Raw genomic sequence first — 17,319 nt, forward strand, 5'->3', positions numbered from 1 at the left:
GGCTGTCGCCTCAGTTTAATTATTGTTTGGAGTTTAACTTTCTATGTGGAGGTTGGCAGTGTTTACTCTAAGAATATAATAGGCTGTGAATTTACAGTGACGCAGATTTGGTCCTGTCTAACAGTGTAAAAGGTTGATATGATTTTTGGTTAACACTTGATATTATGCTCTTGTTTTACAGCTCAAGGGGAATTAGAAAATGTAAACCATGTGGCATTAATTGAGAATTAATATTATTCCTGTATGGTTTAGCATTTTCATATAGGTTTTAACATTAGAGACAGGGTTACTAATATGTGCCACTCAAAACGTTTTGAAAGGTTCAAACAAGTACCTCTGACAGCCCTTGATCCTCGGAGGTAGGCTGAAGTGGCAGTTGCCATGGCAATGGAACAGGGCGAAGGAGAGGTAAGCGAGGGTGTGTAGCGATAAACAAGAACTGCCTCCAAATCTCTGTGAGAAATTCGGTCACCTGGCCTTATTGCAAGAGCCACCAGCTTAGCGATCTCTCTCTCTCTTGCCGTACACCAGCCCTCTGAGGCAGAAGGGACTGCAGTGACTTGTTAGCTTTTACTATTTTCGTTTTTAGGTTTGAAATTCTGTGGTCCCTGTTACGCTACAATAGCATGAAATTCAAGATGGGGCTAATTAGCATTATAATAAAGCTGATACGTACCATGAAACGGAGCACTTGAGTCATCAATATAAAATAGGACATAACAGAATAGAAGTGACTTCAGGTCAGCTGGAAGTAGCTGAGTAATCCAGGTGAAATAAGTGTATTTAGGGTATTTATATGTGATACAATAGAGATGATTAGTCCACACCAAAAATTAAACCATTGCATTTTTCTTTTATTTATTTATTTATTTGTACAAAGGGAACATTGATGCTACACTCTTAAAATCAGTTCAGTTTCAAGCACTCTGAAGACCATACAAATATACAGTATAATAAGTAACAAAATCCACTCAGGGTAATCAAAGAACTTAAACGACACTGCTATAATGTAATTGTAAACAGTCATGACCTTTACATCATTTTAAAGGACACCTGAGGATCAAGAAACTATTTTATGAGAGTTTGGTCTTAAAGCATTCTGTTCTACTGTGTTGAAAGGACTTTGATATATAGATAACTGAGCTATATTCCTTCTTCCTAGGAATCACAGTCCTACTCTCCCTGACCGTGTTCATGCTGCTGGTGGCAGAGATCATGCCCGCCACCTCTGACTCAGTGCCACTAATAGGTAAGCCGGGCTATTTTTAAAGATAGGAAAATTAGTTTTGCCTAGTCTTGGTATGGATTTGGAATTCATCTGAATCTGAAATGTTATGTAGGCGCTGAGGGAGAAATTACATATGCTCCTTGCCGTTTGGCGAGGGTTTGAAGTCTTCCAATTAACAAGCTTAAACAAGCTGCTCAGAACGATTGCCCTTTGTAAGGTCATACCAAGGACACAAGCAAGTCGATTTATTTAATCAATTAGCCATCCTTTTTAGAGGCAGGAACACTGCCTACCTAATTTACTGCCCTGGTTTGTAGAATGCAAACTAGATTACAATCTGGCTACAGGAAACCCCCCACTGTTACCCACACTGTACTCTATTACCCATACTGATTATGTGCGTCAACCCCAGCACTATAGGGCATTATCTTTATGCAGTTATGCATCAGACTATTGTTTTATTGTGGATCCCCATTATTCTACACCAAAGTGAGACTACTCTTCCTGGGGTCCAAACATTAAAAATATTAAAAATACAAACACACAAAAAGTGAAATAAAAATATAAAACCACAAACATTGAAGTACTCACAAGAAAACATCACAACGAACAAAACAGTGAATTGTCTACAATTGGTGAGGTTTACCCATGTGTTTCTCATCTCAACCCTTCGACTAGGATGAACGTACCCCATATCTTCAAAACCCTTTTTTACAGATGCATTCTTATAATTTCAATGTGAAGTAAACATATAAATATGGTTGTTTTACTTCTGTCTCATTTGTCCTTGCTAAGACGTATTGCCTCATCTTACCCCACTCTCCCCTATAGGCTACTAGCTACTTGGGCTCACTAATGTTTGAGTTACAGATGTGAAGATATTGATCCCTAGATTCCACACAATCAGTTTAGTGAGAATCAGGAAAACAGTCTAGGATGAGTAGGGGGATGGTCATTTTCCCAAAATTTCAATCCAGTAGGCCTATGACGGACATGGGGGCGGGGTCTGTAAGGATAGGTGGATATGTGTATAGAAGTTATATTTGTTATATATGTGTTATTATATTTTGACTAGGGCTGTCAGTTTATTGCGTTAATTAGATTAATTAATTACACAGCAAATTATCACATTATGAAAATTATCTCAACATTTATTAACACTTTAATCGCCGTTGACGCTGAAACACGTCTTTCCCCGCCATGCTCATTCTGCCGAAGACGCTGGACAGCGTCTTTGATATCAATATTTCAAAAATCTGTGATCGAAATCATATTTCTCCCCCGGAGACATGAGATGTACTGTTGAGCCCCTCTCAACTCTACAACGGTTCAAGAGCGCCATCTGGTGGCCGATCGGCGGATCGCCCAGGGCATAAACAGGAAGTGGAAGCTGGTGCTCATTTCAATTCGGTCCGATCACTCGCTAATAGTCCCAGGACTCGAGCTGATCACAACGGATAGTGATCCGTTACCAATAACTCGATAAACAACATGATTTGGACGTATATACTATTATACAACCTGGAAATGGATCGGATATTTCGACATCCCATAATAGAAAGAATTCTGTTCCACGCTCATCTCCCAACGGCGAGAGGAAGCTACGGTGAGTTTCACCGTTATTTTTTAATGCCTTTGATACGAACTGCTCTAATGATCATATCACCCACACTAGATGAATGATATAACGTTGCCCACGGAATTATAAACGACCCCCCCCCCCCCCATCCGGTCATCATCAGATCATACGTAGTAACTTCTAGAAGTACGTCCATTTGACATTTTTTATCTCGCACAGATTCCTACCAAACTGTATTTGATCATCAATATAATGCATTTAGGGCTATAAATCAAGTTCTGGAGAAAGCTGCAGAAAACGATAAAAACATACTTATACTTTAGACCGTATTTTAGTATGAATATGTGAATGAAAAGGTATAACGTTGCTACACCCTGAACAATAGATATAGGACGTTGAATGGGCCATAGTAATGTCAATTTAGCCAAACAATTTAAAAAGTTATAGCCCTGCAAAGAAGGGGAACTTCTCCATGTTAAATAGGGCTGGCGAGGGATGGTAAATTATGAATTTAACCCTGGCGATCAAAAAGAAAAAAAAAAGAAAAATATATATATATATATATATATATATATATATATATATATATATATATATTTAAAATCTCATTAATTCCATAAGAACGTAGAATAAACATTTACCACGCAATTATCAGAATTTTTATATCTGAACATACCTATACTGCCTTCTGTATTGCTGTTGAATGATGTTTCTCAAATAGCAGCCACTAAACAACTAAAGAGACAAATTTTGTCCGGTCTTACGGCTGCTAAAAAGCTGATAGCATCACGCTGGATTCAACCGGATAAATGTGCCTAAAGATGGGCTCTTACTTATCTCGATGTGATTTATCTAGAGATATCTACAGCAAGAATTGTAGGTTTCTGTTATGGTTTGTAACCGACCCCAATCGCACAACACAAGACAGGTATGATGGTTTGCCAAGAAACAGATATTTATTGAGAGACAGGGAAAAAAGGGCACTGTCCCTTTAAGGGAGAACACAAATACAGGAATAACACAAGAGGGGAAAACTAGGTGCCTTTAAAAGGCGGGCAGGAAAAGGGAACACTAAGGGAAGGTTAATGAACGCTAGGGGAAACATTAAAGGAAACGCTAGGGGAAGGTTAAAGGAACAGAGGAACTAGAGACTAGGAGAAGTCGGGACAAGGAGAGCTAGGGAAACAGGAGAACTGGGGACTAGGAGAACTAGGGACAAGGAACTAGGTGGAACTAGAAGGGGAGAACTTGGGACCAGGAACTAGGTGGAACTAGAAAGGGGAGAACTAGGGACAGAGGGGACTGAGGCCCGCGGAGGCGGGCTGGGGACAGGGAGGAACTGGGGACTGGTGGGAAAACATCTGGGCCGCTCTGCAGAACAGAGGAGAGGGTTAATATTCAAAAGGGAACAAACAGAGCAGATGCAGAACAGTCCAAAGTAACAAAGTAATAATATCTTCGTGTGACAAACACACAGGGGGAGATGTAATGTCCAAAAATACTATCAAGGTGAGAAACAAAAGAGGCATTACGCTGGGTGAGTGACATCACAATCAAAACTCACCCAGGCGTATGCGTAATGGTACAGGAACAGCAGCGGGACGGGGGCAAGAGGCATTACGCTGGATGAGTGACATCACAATCAAAACTCACCCAGGCGTATGCGTAATGGTACAGGAAACGCAGCGGGACGGGGGCAAGGGGCATTACGCTGGATGAGTGACATCACAATCAAAACTCACCCAGGCGTATGCGTAATGGTACAGGAAACGCAGCGGGACGGGGGCAAGGGGCATTACGCTGGATGAGTGACATCACAATCAAAACTCACCCAGGCGTATGCGTAATGGTACAGGAAACGCAGCGGGACGGGGGCAAGGGGCATTACGCTGGATGAGTGACATCACAATCAAAACTCACCCAGGCGTATGCGTAATGGTAAAGGGACAGCAGCGGGGCGAGGGCATCGCCACCGGGTGGCTGGCTGTCCGAGCCGAGGAACAGAGTGCTGGAACAGCGGCGGTGGCGAGGGTGTCGTCCACCGGGTAGCCGACTGTCGGAGCCGAGGAACAGAGTGCTGGAACAGCGGCGGTGGCGAGGGTGTCGTCCACCGGGTAGCCGCTGTCGGAGCCGAGGAACAGAGTGCTGGAACAGCGGCGGTGGCGAGGGTGTCGTCCACCGGGTAGCCGCTGTCGGAGCCGAGGAACAGAGTGCTGGAACAGCGGCGGTGGCGAGGGTGTCGTCCACCGGGTAGCCGCTGTCGGAGCCGAGGAACAGAGTGCTGGAACAGCGGCGGTGGCGAGGGTGTCGTCCACCGGGTAGCCGCTGTCGGAGCCGAGGAACAGAGTGCTGGAACAGCGGCGGTGGCGAGGGTGTCGTCCACCGGGTAGCCGCTGTCGGAGCCGAGGAACAGAGTGCTGGAACAGCGGCGGTGGCGAGGGTGTCGTCCACCGGGTAGCCGCTGTCGGAGCCGAGGAACAGAGTGCTGGAACAGCGGCGGTGGCGAGGGTGTCGTCCACCGGGTAGCCGCTGTCGGAGCCGAGGAACAGAGTGCTGGAACAGCGGCGGTGGCGAGGGTGTCGTCCACCGGGTAGCCGCTGTCGGAGCCGAGGAACAGAGTGCTGGAACAGCGGCGGTGGCGAGGATGTCGTCCACCGGGTAGCCGCTGTCGGAGCCGAGGAACAGAGTGCTGGAACAGCGGCGGTGGCGAGGGTGTCGTCCACCGGGTAGCCGCTGTCGGAGCCGAGGAACAGAGTGCTGGAACAGTGGCGGTGGCGAGGGTGTCGTCCACCGGGTAGCCGCTGTCGGAGCCGAGGAACAGAGTGCTGGAACAGCGGCGGTGGCGAGGGTGTCGTCCACCGGGTAGCCGCTGTCGGAGCCGAGGAACAGAGTGGCGCGCCACACCTTGGTGTGCGCGTCGGAACCGAGAGACGCATCGGGGTGCGTCTGCGAGGAGGAGTGTGCCAAGCACGAGGATCTTTGGAAAATGCGCGTTGGAGACTGGAGAGCGTGCCAAGCCCTTGAAGATGCGCGTTGCGCGCTGGTGACTGGAGAGCGTGCCAAGCCCTTGAAGATGCGCGTTGCGCGCTGGTGACTGGAGAGCGTGCCAAGCCCTTGCAGATGCGCGTTGCGCGCTGGTGACTGGAGAGCGTGCCAAGCCCTTGCAGATGCGCGTTGCGCGCTGGTGACTGGAGAGCGTGCCAAGCCCGAGGGTCCGGGAGATGCGCGTTGGTCTAGATGTGCGTCAGGACGAACAGCTGCGCTGGGGTCTGCAGTGGAGCGCTGGGGTGCCTCCCGTGGAAGTACAGGGAGCGCAGAACAGTCTCCTCCACAGGCTACAGCGACAGCAGACGAAGGCTGGAGCAAAACATCTCAAGGCTGGAGAAATCCATATACAGCATTGGTAGACCAGAGGATCTCCCGAAAAAGTCTAGATGTTAGAGAATATGACTCAGCATGAATACAACACGACCCCACGCCGAAACGAGGGGAAGAGCCCTGGTATTTAAAGCCCACAGGGGAACTAATTAGCCTGCCACCACAGGTGCGAGAGGTAATTGATAATAGTCCAGGTGTGGCCACTGAGAGTAAACGAGAGTAAAGAACGAGAGGGTGGGGGCTAGAGAGAGTGAGTGAGAAGGGAATTTCTAACAGTAGGCTTAAAGAAAACAGAGAAAGTTGGTGAGCAGCGGACAAAACCTCACAGTTTCAATGAAGCCAGCATTGCAATCTGGTTAGAAGTGGTGGAGAGAATAAAGGTTAGCATATAATTCTAATCCTTGGTTAGAAGCGAAATAATGGATGGATTATCCAAGGGGGGTCCTGGGGGGGGGGAAGAAGAGCGAGTAAGAGCATATGCATGTATTGTATTGTATTGCAAGTATAATGTATATATCTCGTAAACTACATTTATATTGATTCAAATATTGGAATGTATAATCCTGTGATTTATTGTGGATATTTACTGTTAATGCTTGTGTGTCTAGTTTTATGTCATGTCAAAAAAATAATAAAAAAATTTGTTCACAAAAAAAAGAATAAACATTTACAAACTTTCTTTTTAAATGGACCATTTGCATGTTCTTGGTATCTGATTCTAGGGACATCTATGGATCTCAGGGAATGTATTCCCAGTGTCCGAAATACTGTGTCTGTTACTAGGCTTGAGTAAATTGTAATGAACCAAATGAGAATACCAATAAAAAAAATTTAAATAAAAAAAAAATTGGACTGTGAATAACACCATGCTAAAATTTACCAGACCTGAAAAATCTAAGCAAATGAATAAAGGGAAGATGATTAAACAGAAGGTGTTGTAGATACAGTACTGAATTCTGCCATCCGGAAACATGCCATTTGAAATATGATTATAGAATATAAAATATCAGGCCTAAAATGGTTATGCGATTAAAATGCGATTAATTAGATTAATTAATTACAAACCCTGTAATTAATTAGATTAAAAAAAATTATCGCCTGAGAGCACACATTTTATTTTTTATTTTTTGTATTGATCTTTTTCCCCCTCCTTTTTCCTCCGATTTTCTCCCATCCCAATGTTAGTCGTTATGCCAATTCCCAATCCCCTTCCTGGTCGCTGCGCACTTACCCCCGACAGTCGGTCTGGGAGAGTGGAGGCTATCACGTGCTTCCTCCGACACACGTCTAGCCAATCAACCGCTTCTTTTCACCTGGCAGCACGGACTCTCACTGAGAGGGTGTAACGTGTGGAAGGATCACACTACCCCCCTTAGATCCTATCCGTGCTGAGCAGGCGCCCCGACCAAACTGTAGGAGTCGCTGTTTACAACGACCCGGACCCACCCCGCCAGCTTTCCCACCCTCTAATACAGCCAATTGTATTAGTGTGAACGGCCAGCCAAGCTGGTGACAACGCCGGAGCTGTGAGCTGGATTCGAACAGGCGAATCCAGCGTCTCCGGTGTTGGTGACGAACGCAATCTCCGCTACGCCACCTGACCGCCTGAGAGAGAGCACACATTTTTACCTTTTTTTTTTTATTATAGCGCCATCATCTCACCGATTGGTGTGACGTGTTCACATTGTGGGACAAACCAATCAACAGAGCCATTTATACTAGCTGCTTGGTCACAGCTACAAATCTAGGGATTCCCCACTGATGAGCAGTCTCCTCATTAGTATTTCTGAGATTGTTGGAGGTATGTCTGTCAGATGCTATCATTCTCACAATTTAATTTCATTGTGTATTATTAAAATAAGTAATGCCTATATTGCAAGCTTTACGATAGAGTTATTTATTTATTTCATATTGAGAATTGTTATGTTGTCCAGCCCTAATCTAAATGTATATTTGATTGTGCAAATTCTTAAAGAAAATTATCAATAATAAAGAGGCCTTTCTATACAAGCAGGTTTTAGATTTAAAATATGCCACTGAACTGCCTTGATTTGCTCAGGTAAGGCATTCCAAAGCTTGTGGGCCCTAACAGCAAAATCCCAGTCACCTTTTGTAGTTAGCCAGGATTTTGAACTTGATGACCTCAATCTGCACTCAGGCTTAGAGTCCTAGCTGTGGCATTTTGTACTACAGTAGCTGTAGACTGGAGATGGATTTCTTGGCAGGTATAGAGGGAGTTGCAGTAATTGAAACGAGATGGGATAAAAGCGAGGACAAACTTCTCAAGGTCTGCAACGGATAAAAAGGTCCTTACTTTTGGAGGTGTTCTTCAGATGGATTTTCTTCCAAAATCACACCCAGGTTTCTGGTAGATGGTGTAACTTAAATGTTTCTTTCTTTATTAATCCCCTTGGGGACATTGAGTACACATAAAGTAGGTTTCAGTGTTTATTTCAGGACTTTGCATTCGTTGTGTGGCTAACTGGCCAGAGCTGTGGGTATCCAGTATGAAGAACAGCATGCAGGGACTCTACTGATCAACAACATTATTGACAAGGGGTCATAACCCTTGTTGATGCACTTGCACAAGCCAGAGAAAGCATCAACTGTGTCGAAAGCTGCACTGAGATCTAAGACCAGTAAAAAATATATATTCTCTTTCATATTAAATATGGATAGTGTGAAATATGGATTACTTCTGGATATATAAACTTTATTTCATATTTAAACAACCAGAATATGGATAAATCACATGAAACCAAATAAAAACATATCATGGGGTTGATCTTGATGGATAAGCCATTCAAACGCAGACAAGTACACTAAAATACAGATAGTGTACAGTAGGCTGTAATGTTACAGCAATGTTCTTAGCTAGTATGATAACATGCCTAATATTGAAAATGTTAGTTAGCTAGATTAAACGAAGGTTATCCTATAACCCTAGTTATATGAATACTGGCTGAGCGTCTCGCTCTGCCATTATGAGATATCATCTCCAGCACCTACTGTGCGTGTGAAAAATTGCACATGAACCTCACTTGCACGTGACCTCGCCTACTCCCATGCGTGCCTCTACAAGACACAGGAAGTGTTCACGTCCACGCCCTTCCAAGTTTGAATTCCATACGTGAAAAACATCCAAGGGACCTCAGGGCGCTGAAGAGCGAGACGCCCAGCCAGTATTCATATAACTAGGGTTATAGGATAACCTTCGTTATATATTCATACTGGCCAATCGCATCTCGCTCTGCCATTATGAGATCAAAAGGGGCAGAGCGGACGCGTGGCCATGTCAAATGCACCCCCTGAGGGCCCGTAAGCCCCTGCCAGGGAGGAGGGGAGTCCCGTCCACCCGCCCGTCCTAACGAAGGGGGGGAGGCAGTCAACTACAACCAATGTGCGAAAAAGGGAACCAGGCACCCCAGAACGCACAGTGCAAGCGGGACCACGTGTGACACAGCACTCCGCGGTCCACACCCACACACACCTGCTAGCCCACCTGATGGCGGGATGCAGGAGAGGTCCCGGACCTCAGGACTGCCTGGGAGACAGAACCCCCAGTCATGTCCACGAGGTAAAACCTAACAAAAGGACCCGGGGAGGACCAGGAGGCCGCAGCGCAGATGTCCTCCACCGAGGCCCCCCCAAACAGGGCAGCGGAGGCCGCCACTCCACGAGTGGAGTGCGCCCTGACGCCTGCAGGAGGAACCTGTCCGGCCAAAGTGTAGCAGAGGGCAATGCCCTCGCATAACCAACGTGACAGGCGTTGCTTGGACAGCGCCTTACCCGCGTGAGAGCCACTGTAACAAACAAACAGTTGATTGGTAGCCCTGAGATCCTGCGTGCGACTAAGGTAACCCCTCAGCGCACGGACAGGACACAACAGGTGAAGGCTCGCCTCCAACTCACTAGCGTGAGGAGCAGGGTGAAACTGATGGCGGGATGGTGGCCGAGCTGCAAGGTGGCCGAGCTGCTCGAGGACTAGAAGCACTGCCTTCAATTCCAACATATTGATATGTAGTGCAGACCGGGCAGCATGGTCTTGTCAGCTGCCCCCTACTGTGTCGGTCCGACACGCCCCCCCCCCATCCCGTGAGGGAGGCGTTGGTGAAGACTGTGACGTGTGATAGCCTGCCGCCCATGGGGACCCCGCTGGTGAGGGCCACAGGCCCCCCCCAGTGGGCGAGGTCCCCCAGTACTGACACAGGAACCTTCAGCTGCTTCCACTTGACACTCACAGGGTCTAGTTTCATACTGAAAAACCCACCTCTGCATCCTGACCAACTGGCGCCGGTCCGCTAAGAATCGTAGACAGGCGGCCCGGTCCCTCTCGCTGTGCATTACAAACCCTGGTTTCGCCAACCGCGCGAGCAAGGTGTCTCGCGGAGTCGGGATATTGCACCCTGACTCTACCAACGAGGCAATCGCACCCAAGGGGGACCCCGACAAAAAAGGGGGCGGTCTGATATGGGGGGAGAGCTCATCACCCCCGGTGAATTGGGTAGTTCCCCCGCTGAGCATCTTCCCGGCTTAGCTTGCTGGGGACAGCCTGCTCTGTGGCTGGACATGCAAGGTGTGTGGTCCCCACGCTGCCCGAGGGTGAGTCTCTACACACCGTAGCCCTGTAGTGATATTACTACCACCCAAATTACGCGTGCCTGACTGACCACCGCGGGATCGGAAGTCCAGACGGGGGAGGCACTAACGTAGTACCCGGCATGGCGAGGGCGGGGCTGGGGGAACCCGCGCTGCGACCTCCTGGGCCCAGGGTTCCCCCTCTGACAAAATTTGTTAGATACAAGAACCCTGCTCCGTCGTCAAATACAACACCAGGCTCACCAAACACACACGCAGGACGTGTGGTGCGGGAGCCTCCTGACAGTACAACATTCTCATAGACAGACCCAGACCTAGCTAGCAGCTGGGTGTCAGCCCCTGTCTTCATGAGAAGTGATATGTGGGGCCGCTTACGCTTCACTGGAAGAACGCGGCCCGCAGCCAGAGGGGACACAACAGAGCCCTGAATCCCGTAGTGTAGAGGGGGGGAGTGAACGGAGAGCGTGCTAGACACAGCTAGATGGCAACGGTTTTTTAGGGCGTGCCCATCTAATACAGCCGATCCCTCGGCCGCCGAGGCTGTCGGCACCGTGATAACCTGTTCTCTTTGTGTCCAGGTTATCCCAGGCGGAGGACACATGGCCGCCGGTCGGGGGTCTCGCCGCAGCCGCTGGCGAGACCGTGCTCTCACCTCTGGCTGCGCGGTGTGGGGCGGCGTGGGGCCCCGGTCAAATACCGCCCGCGCCTCCGTAGATAGACCAAAAAGTCCATCCACGGAGAGGGGAGCCCTGAGGAGGAGAACTCTCCTCTCCTCCTCCAGGGGAGATTGCTCCAACCAAAGATGTCTGAGAACAAGAGTCAACAGCATCCTAGCCCTCCCTGCGGTTATTGCCTGCGGCTGAGTCAAAAGCTGAATAACCTCAAAACCTTGCGCGATGGTTTTGACGTCGGCTGGTCCTAAGACCCCATCACCCGACACAATTTGACAGAAAAACAGCCAATTGAATTGCTGCTAAATTCTGTACTGCGGCGGTATAAGCTTCATCAGCCCACTCAGCCACCTGCCGGGCCGACACACCCCTTGGTGTCGGCTACCGGGCGGGATACCGCTCTACCATGTCAGGGCAAAGGACCGATGCCACCCGCTTCTCTAAGCACGGCGTGTTAGGGTTGTCACGATACCAACATTTTTGTTTCGATACTATACTAATATGAATTTCGATACTTTTCGATACTTTCCTCAAAATCAGGGAAACACTCTCAGATGTCATTATTGTTCTTTATTTTAAAACACAACAATGAACAATGACAAGAATAAATAAATTAAATTAAAACCAATGGCATTCAAACTGCTGGAGAACTTTTTTTGCACTCAAAACAATTGCTGTACAAGGTTTCTGAACCCAGCTTTCTCAACTGTATATTGGAACTTGGTCCACACAGATGAACTCGGCGACTGCCCTGTTGAGCCTTTTATCATCTTTGGACTAATTTGTGTACTTAATATGCTGCTCAAAAAAAGCTGGGAGGTTAGGTTGCTTCTGAGTGGGGGGGGGGGGTCACTCTGTGAGCCAAATGCAGCAGACTTCTGTAGTTAAAAAGAATTCAAGGGATAGAAAAAGTATGGTTGTATTATTATTATACATTTGTCATAGCAGAGGGCCTAATTAGTTCGAGATACCATAACCTAGAAAACATTTTGATGAGTGAGACTGATTATATATAGCCTATCATAATCTAGAACTAGGTTATGTCATATTGTAGGCTGTTTAACAAAAATTAAATAGATTTCCGTTGTCTTTATACAGTATGTATGAACCATTAAATGGGCAATTGTCAAATGTCTCTGTATAAATCACGTTTGTGACTAAGCTATAGAGATGCACATGTGCATCAATTCATTTCTGTTGTGGGTAGGCAACAGGGGATGCTGTCTTTACTAGCTTTCAGCATGGCAGTTTAGGCTATGTATAGCTTATTATTAGGCTATTCAATTTATTTTCTATTCTTGCAAATAGCATTGTGGACATTTTCTAATGCTTGTATAAGGAACTTAGCCCCTTTCGTGACTGTGATGCAACCCTTGGTTGAATCACAGTCACGAAAGGGGCTAATAAGGAACTGTAGTCACGAGAGCTAGCATAGCTCATCCAACTAATGTTGGCATCAATGACATGACTACAGTACTGATAGGAGCTACTGTAGCATTAACATAACGTTAGTTATCATACCATACCATCGGCAATTGCAGTGAGGATCTTTATTAACGTTAGCTAGCTAGCACATTTTGCATAGAATAAACTCGGCTAACGTTAGCTTATATAGCTAGCAAACTATAATTCTAGTTAAAGCTAGCTAGCTAACGTTAATCAATAAAGATACTTACTGCGATTGCCGATGGTTATGATAACTAACGTTACGTTAATGCTAGCTCTCGTGACTACAGTTCCTTATATGAGCATTAGAAAATGTCCACAATGCTATTCGCAAGAATAGAAATCTCAATCTCTCTCCATCAGAGCTCTCTCTCTTCCGGTAAACTAGCGCAACGTCACCACTGACAGCAGCGCTGTGCTCCAATAGGAAGGCATTTGCATGCATAAATGAATAAATTAAAGAGAAAAAAAATTAAAAAAAAATTCCAAACGCAGTATAGTATCATTTCGAACACTCTAGGACCGAGGTACTATACTAATACCGGTATACCGTGCAACCCTACGGCACACCAGTGGCAGCTGCAGACCCAATTCTATTACTAGAGAAGCACTGTTTCACTAGTAGTCATGCAATAACCTCCACTGCGGCACACCTGTCCTGAGCCCCGTCCCGTCCACCCGTGTAAAGGGATGAATGAATGAATGAATGAATGAATGAATGAATGAATGAATGAATGAATGAATGAATGAATGAATGAATGAAAACTTTAATAACAGATTGCAGAATGGGCACACTTACCACGGCCCAATACACACAACTGTTAAGGGGATGCAGCCAGAGAAAGACGTTTGTCTTGTTTACATCAGGGTCCCCCATTTCCAATTCATAGATTCATAAATGCATAGGGTAGACAAGCCTCAGCAAAACCTGCAACATTAAATACCGTTTGACCTACAGCAATGTAATGGTTACATGGTGGGAACTGAACACAGCCCCGGCGGGACGTGGGAGCAGCGTCCCGAAAAGCATTAACATTAGCAGTAGCTGCGCGCGCCATGATAAATGGAAAAACATTTAACAACGTGTCATGTTGACTACATTCATCCAAATACACAGCCCCCCACGCCATCACACCGCCCGGTCGTCTCACTTCACACCGAGCAGTAGTGAAAACGCTAGTACCAAACACTGCCGGTGATACCGGCCCTACCTGTGCGCGACACGGCTCGAACGCCGCGCGAAGTCCCTCGGTCCACTGTCAGGAATCGAGGACAAACCAGAGTAGGGCTGCCATTCCGTCTGGACGCGCCGAGGAGGGTCCGGGGGCTGGAGAAACTCCGGCGAAGTCCAACATAGTTTAATCTCTCCCTTTGCTTCATAACAACTTTCCACCTGGTTGAAGTGCATATAGCAGATCCACGGATGGAAAAAAATAAGGAAGGGCGTAGACGTGACCACTTCCTGTGTCTTGTAGAGGCACGCACGGGAGTAGGCGTGGTCACGTGCAAGTGAGGTGCATGTGCAATTTTTCACGCGCACAGTGGGTGCTGGAGATGATATCTCATAATGGCAGAGTGAGACGCGATTGGCCAGTATGAATATATAACAGTCATATTTAATTTAGTTGATTTCCAATCGTTTACAATGGTGGCAGTGGCAGCAGTTACCTTGGCAACCATTCATATCTGTATGTAATACGACTCATCTGGTATTCGTTCGTGTGACCTTGATGAGAACACTTCTGCAATGGTGTGCACTTAAACCTGGCTCTGTGAGGTGTTATTGTAAAAAATATATATGAAATATATGAACTGAGAGGAAACTACTGGAAATAGGTCTATAAGTGCTAAGAGCAAAGGGATCTGTATTTACAGTAGTTTCTTCAAAAGAGGTGTCAATGCGGACACAAGAAATGTTGCCATTTAAATGTGGTTTACCTTGGCATATCACTTTCTCTCTGTGTCCCCCCCCACATCTTCACTACCCCCTGCTCCTTCCCATGTTCTCCTCCAGCTGAGTACTTTGCGACTACTATGGTCATTGTTGGTCTCTCGGTCATAGCAACAGTCTTGGTCTTACAATACCACCACCATGACCCTGATGGAGGCAAGATGCCCAAGTGGGTGAGTCATGAACCAAATATCTGATATTACAATACAACCCCAAGTATTTCCTTCAACCCCCCAAGGACAGATACTCAGGAGTTCATTATAATGTCAATGGTGACATAATCGTGTGTGACAATATTGAAATCCACTGAAAGTTTTTGACATAAATGGGATTTCTTTTAAATGCATTTGTGGAAGAAAACTCAAGCCTCACTCTCTGTTTAGGTGGTGCCTGATGATGTCCTTTGTATATTATGTAAAGAGAAAGGTACACTACAAAGAGAGTAGGTTCTCTGAGGAGAAAGAGCAAAAGCATTCCTTACATACAGTCACACAAACATCATACATATCATATTTACATAAGCATTGGTGTTGTACAAAGGCACTTCACTTCACAGTCCTTATGTCTGCACAACACAGTAATGGCTTTATTTCAGACAGCACCCAGACAACTGTGCTAACAGACAACAAACATCTTAACAATAAACGCAACATTCATCTCTAGTTAAAGTTAAAAGTTAAAGGGATACCAGTAATTGTGCTTTTTGGAACCCTAGTCCCATTTCCTACTTACTAATGATGTCATGATGTCACCATAAATGTCATGTGTGTTGTGTATGTCATAAATGTCTATATGAATTGAAAATGGGGGACCCTGATGTAAACAAGACAAACGTCTTTCTCAGGTCTGCATCCCCTTAACAATTGTGTGTATTGAGCCGTACTGTATTGTACCCATTCTGCAATCTGTTAAATAAAGTTTTCATTCATTCATTCATTCATTCATTCATTCATTCATTCATTCATTCATTCATTCATTCATTCATTCATTCATTCATTCATTCATTCATTCATTCATTCATTCATGTTGTTGATCTGTAAAGTCCTTTCTCAGCACAATCCAAGATGCTGTTCCACATTGTAGCTCACACCAGCTAGTTAGCCACAAACAAATGCAAAGTCAATGGGGTCCAGCTCCTGTCTATAAAAGCTGACTGAAGCTCACTGAAATCTACTTTGTGTGCAATGTGGAGTAAATGTCAATGAGCTTCAATCAGCTTGGACAGACAGGAGCTGGACCCCATTGACTTTTCATTCGTTTCTGGCTAACTAGCCGCAGCTAGTATGAGGAACAGCATCGACAGCATAGACAAACTATCCCTATGATAACAGCCTTATTCACTGATTTGTGTAATGTTTGATCACACAGACCAAAGTCATCCTCCTCAACTGGTGTGCCTGGTTCCTGCGCATGAAGCGGCCAGGTGTGGAGCGGGTGCACCTGGCCTGCCACAACAAAGCCCCCAGAAGCAGTGTGACCAGCGTGGATCTCAATGCCGCCCAATCCACCAATGGCAACATGCTCTACATCGGCTTCCGTGGCCTGGAGAACATACACTACTCCACCACGGCTGCTACCTCCCTTGACTCAGGGGTGCTCTGCAGCCGGCTGATTGGCCGCGCAGGGGAGGAGGAAGTGCTCCTCCCCCCAGGCCAGAGCTCCTCTGCAGGCAGTGTGGAGCCGGAGCTGGCCAAGATCCTGGAGGAAGTGCGCTACATAGCCAAGCGCTTCCGTGACCAGGATGAGGGGGAGACACTATGCAATGAGTGGAAGTTTGCTGCATCTGTCATCGACCGCCTGTGTCTGATGGCTTTCTCTCTCTTCACCATCCTCTGCACCATCGGCATCCTCATGTCTGCACCCAATTTCGTAGAGGCCATATCCAAAGACTACGTTGCCACATGACTCACTACACTAATTAGCTGGCAATACACGGTTAAATGGATTTTGAAATCAGTTATGAGTTATCAGTACAATCACAGATGTTCAGCTACATTTATATTAATTTCATTCAATACAGTACTTTGCTTTACTTTGCTGGAATTGTATCCCATACCAAATCTTAAACATGTAGTTTACATGTTCATACACATAATCAGGATTTCTTGTAAAAATGCAGTTCAGGCCGAAATTATGTAATGTATAGAGTAATGTATTAAGTTAAAGGTTCCATATTATGAAAAACTCACTTTTTCAGTGTTTGTGCACATAAATATGGGTCTCTGATGGGCCTACCAACACACAAACTGTGAAATAAGACAAGTTAGTCAGATTTTCATATTCATATTCAGGAACTGCCCATTAAACGAGCATTTGGACTTCCGTCTTTATATGATGTCACATCAGAAAAAGCTCATTGCAGTAACCTGTGTGTGCGAGTGTGCAAAATGGAGGATTGCTCGTAAACCCTTTCTTTTCTACCTAAATTTAAACCTAAAATGTGTTTCTGACAACATTTTAATCTGTA

General features: G+C 46.0%; 1 protein-coding gene across 1 annotated transcript in view; it reads left to right on the forward strand.

Annotated features, from left to right (window-relative positions):
- Positions 1–16,757, forward strand: part of LOC311246857 (neuronal acetylcholine receptor subunit alpha-7-like) — a gene marked incomplete at its 3' end in the record, with an annotated part of 76,442 nt that extends 59,685 nt beyond the window's left edge. The window contains exons 8-10 of the mRNA XM_084337100.1: positions 1,163–1,249; positions 14,916–15,025; positions 16,221–16,757. Of these exons, the coding sequence (XP_084193226.1) occupies positions 1,163–1,249; positions 14,916–15,025; positions 16,221–16,757 (734 nt within the window). The remainder of the gene's footprint in view (positions 1–1,162; positions 1,250–14,915; positions 15,026–16,220) is intronic.
- Between the last annotated feature and the right edge of the window lie 562 nt (positions 16,758–17,319).

The sequence above is a fragment of the Notolepis coatsorum genome (assembly GCF_963971535.1).
Source record: "Notolepis coatsorum genome assembly, chromosome: 20".
Lineage (NCBI taxonomy): Eukaryota > Metazoa > Chordata > Actinopteri > Aulopiformes > Paralepididae > Notolepis > Notolepis coatsorum.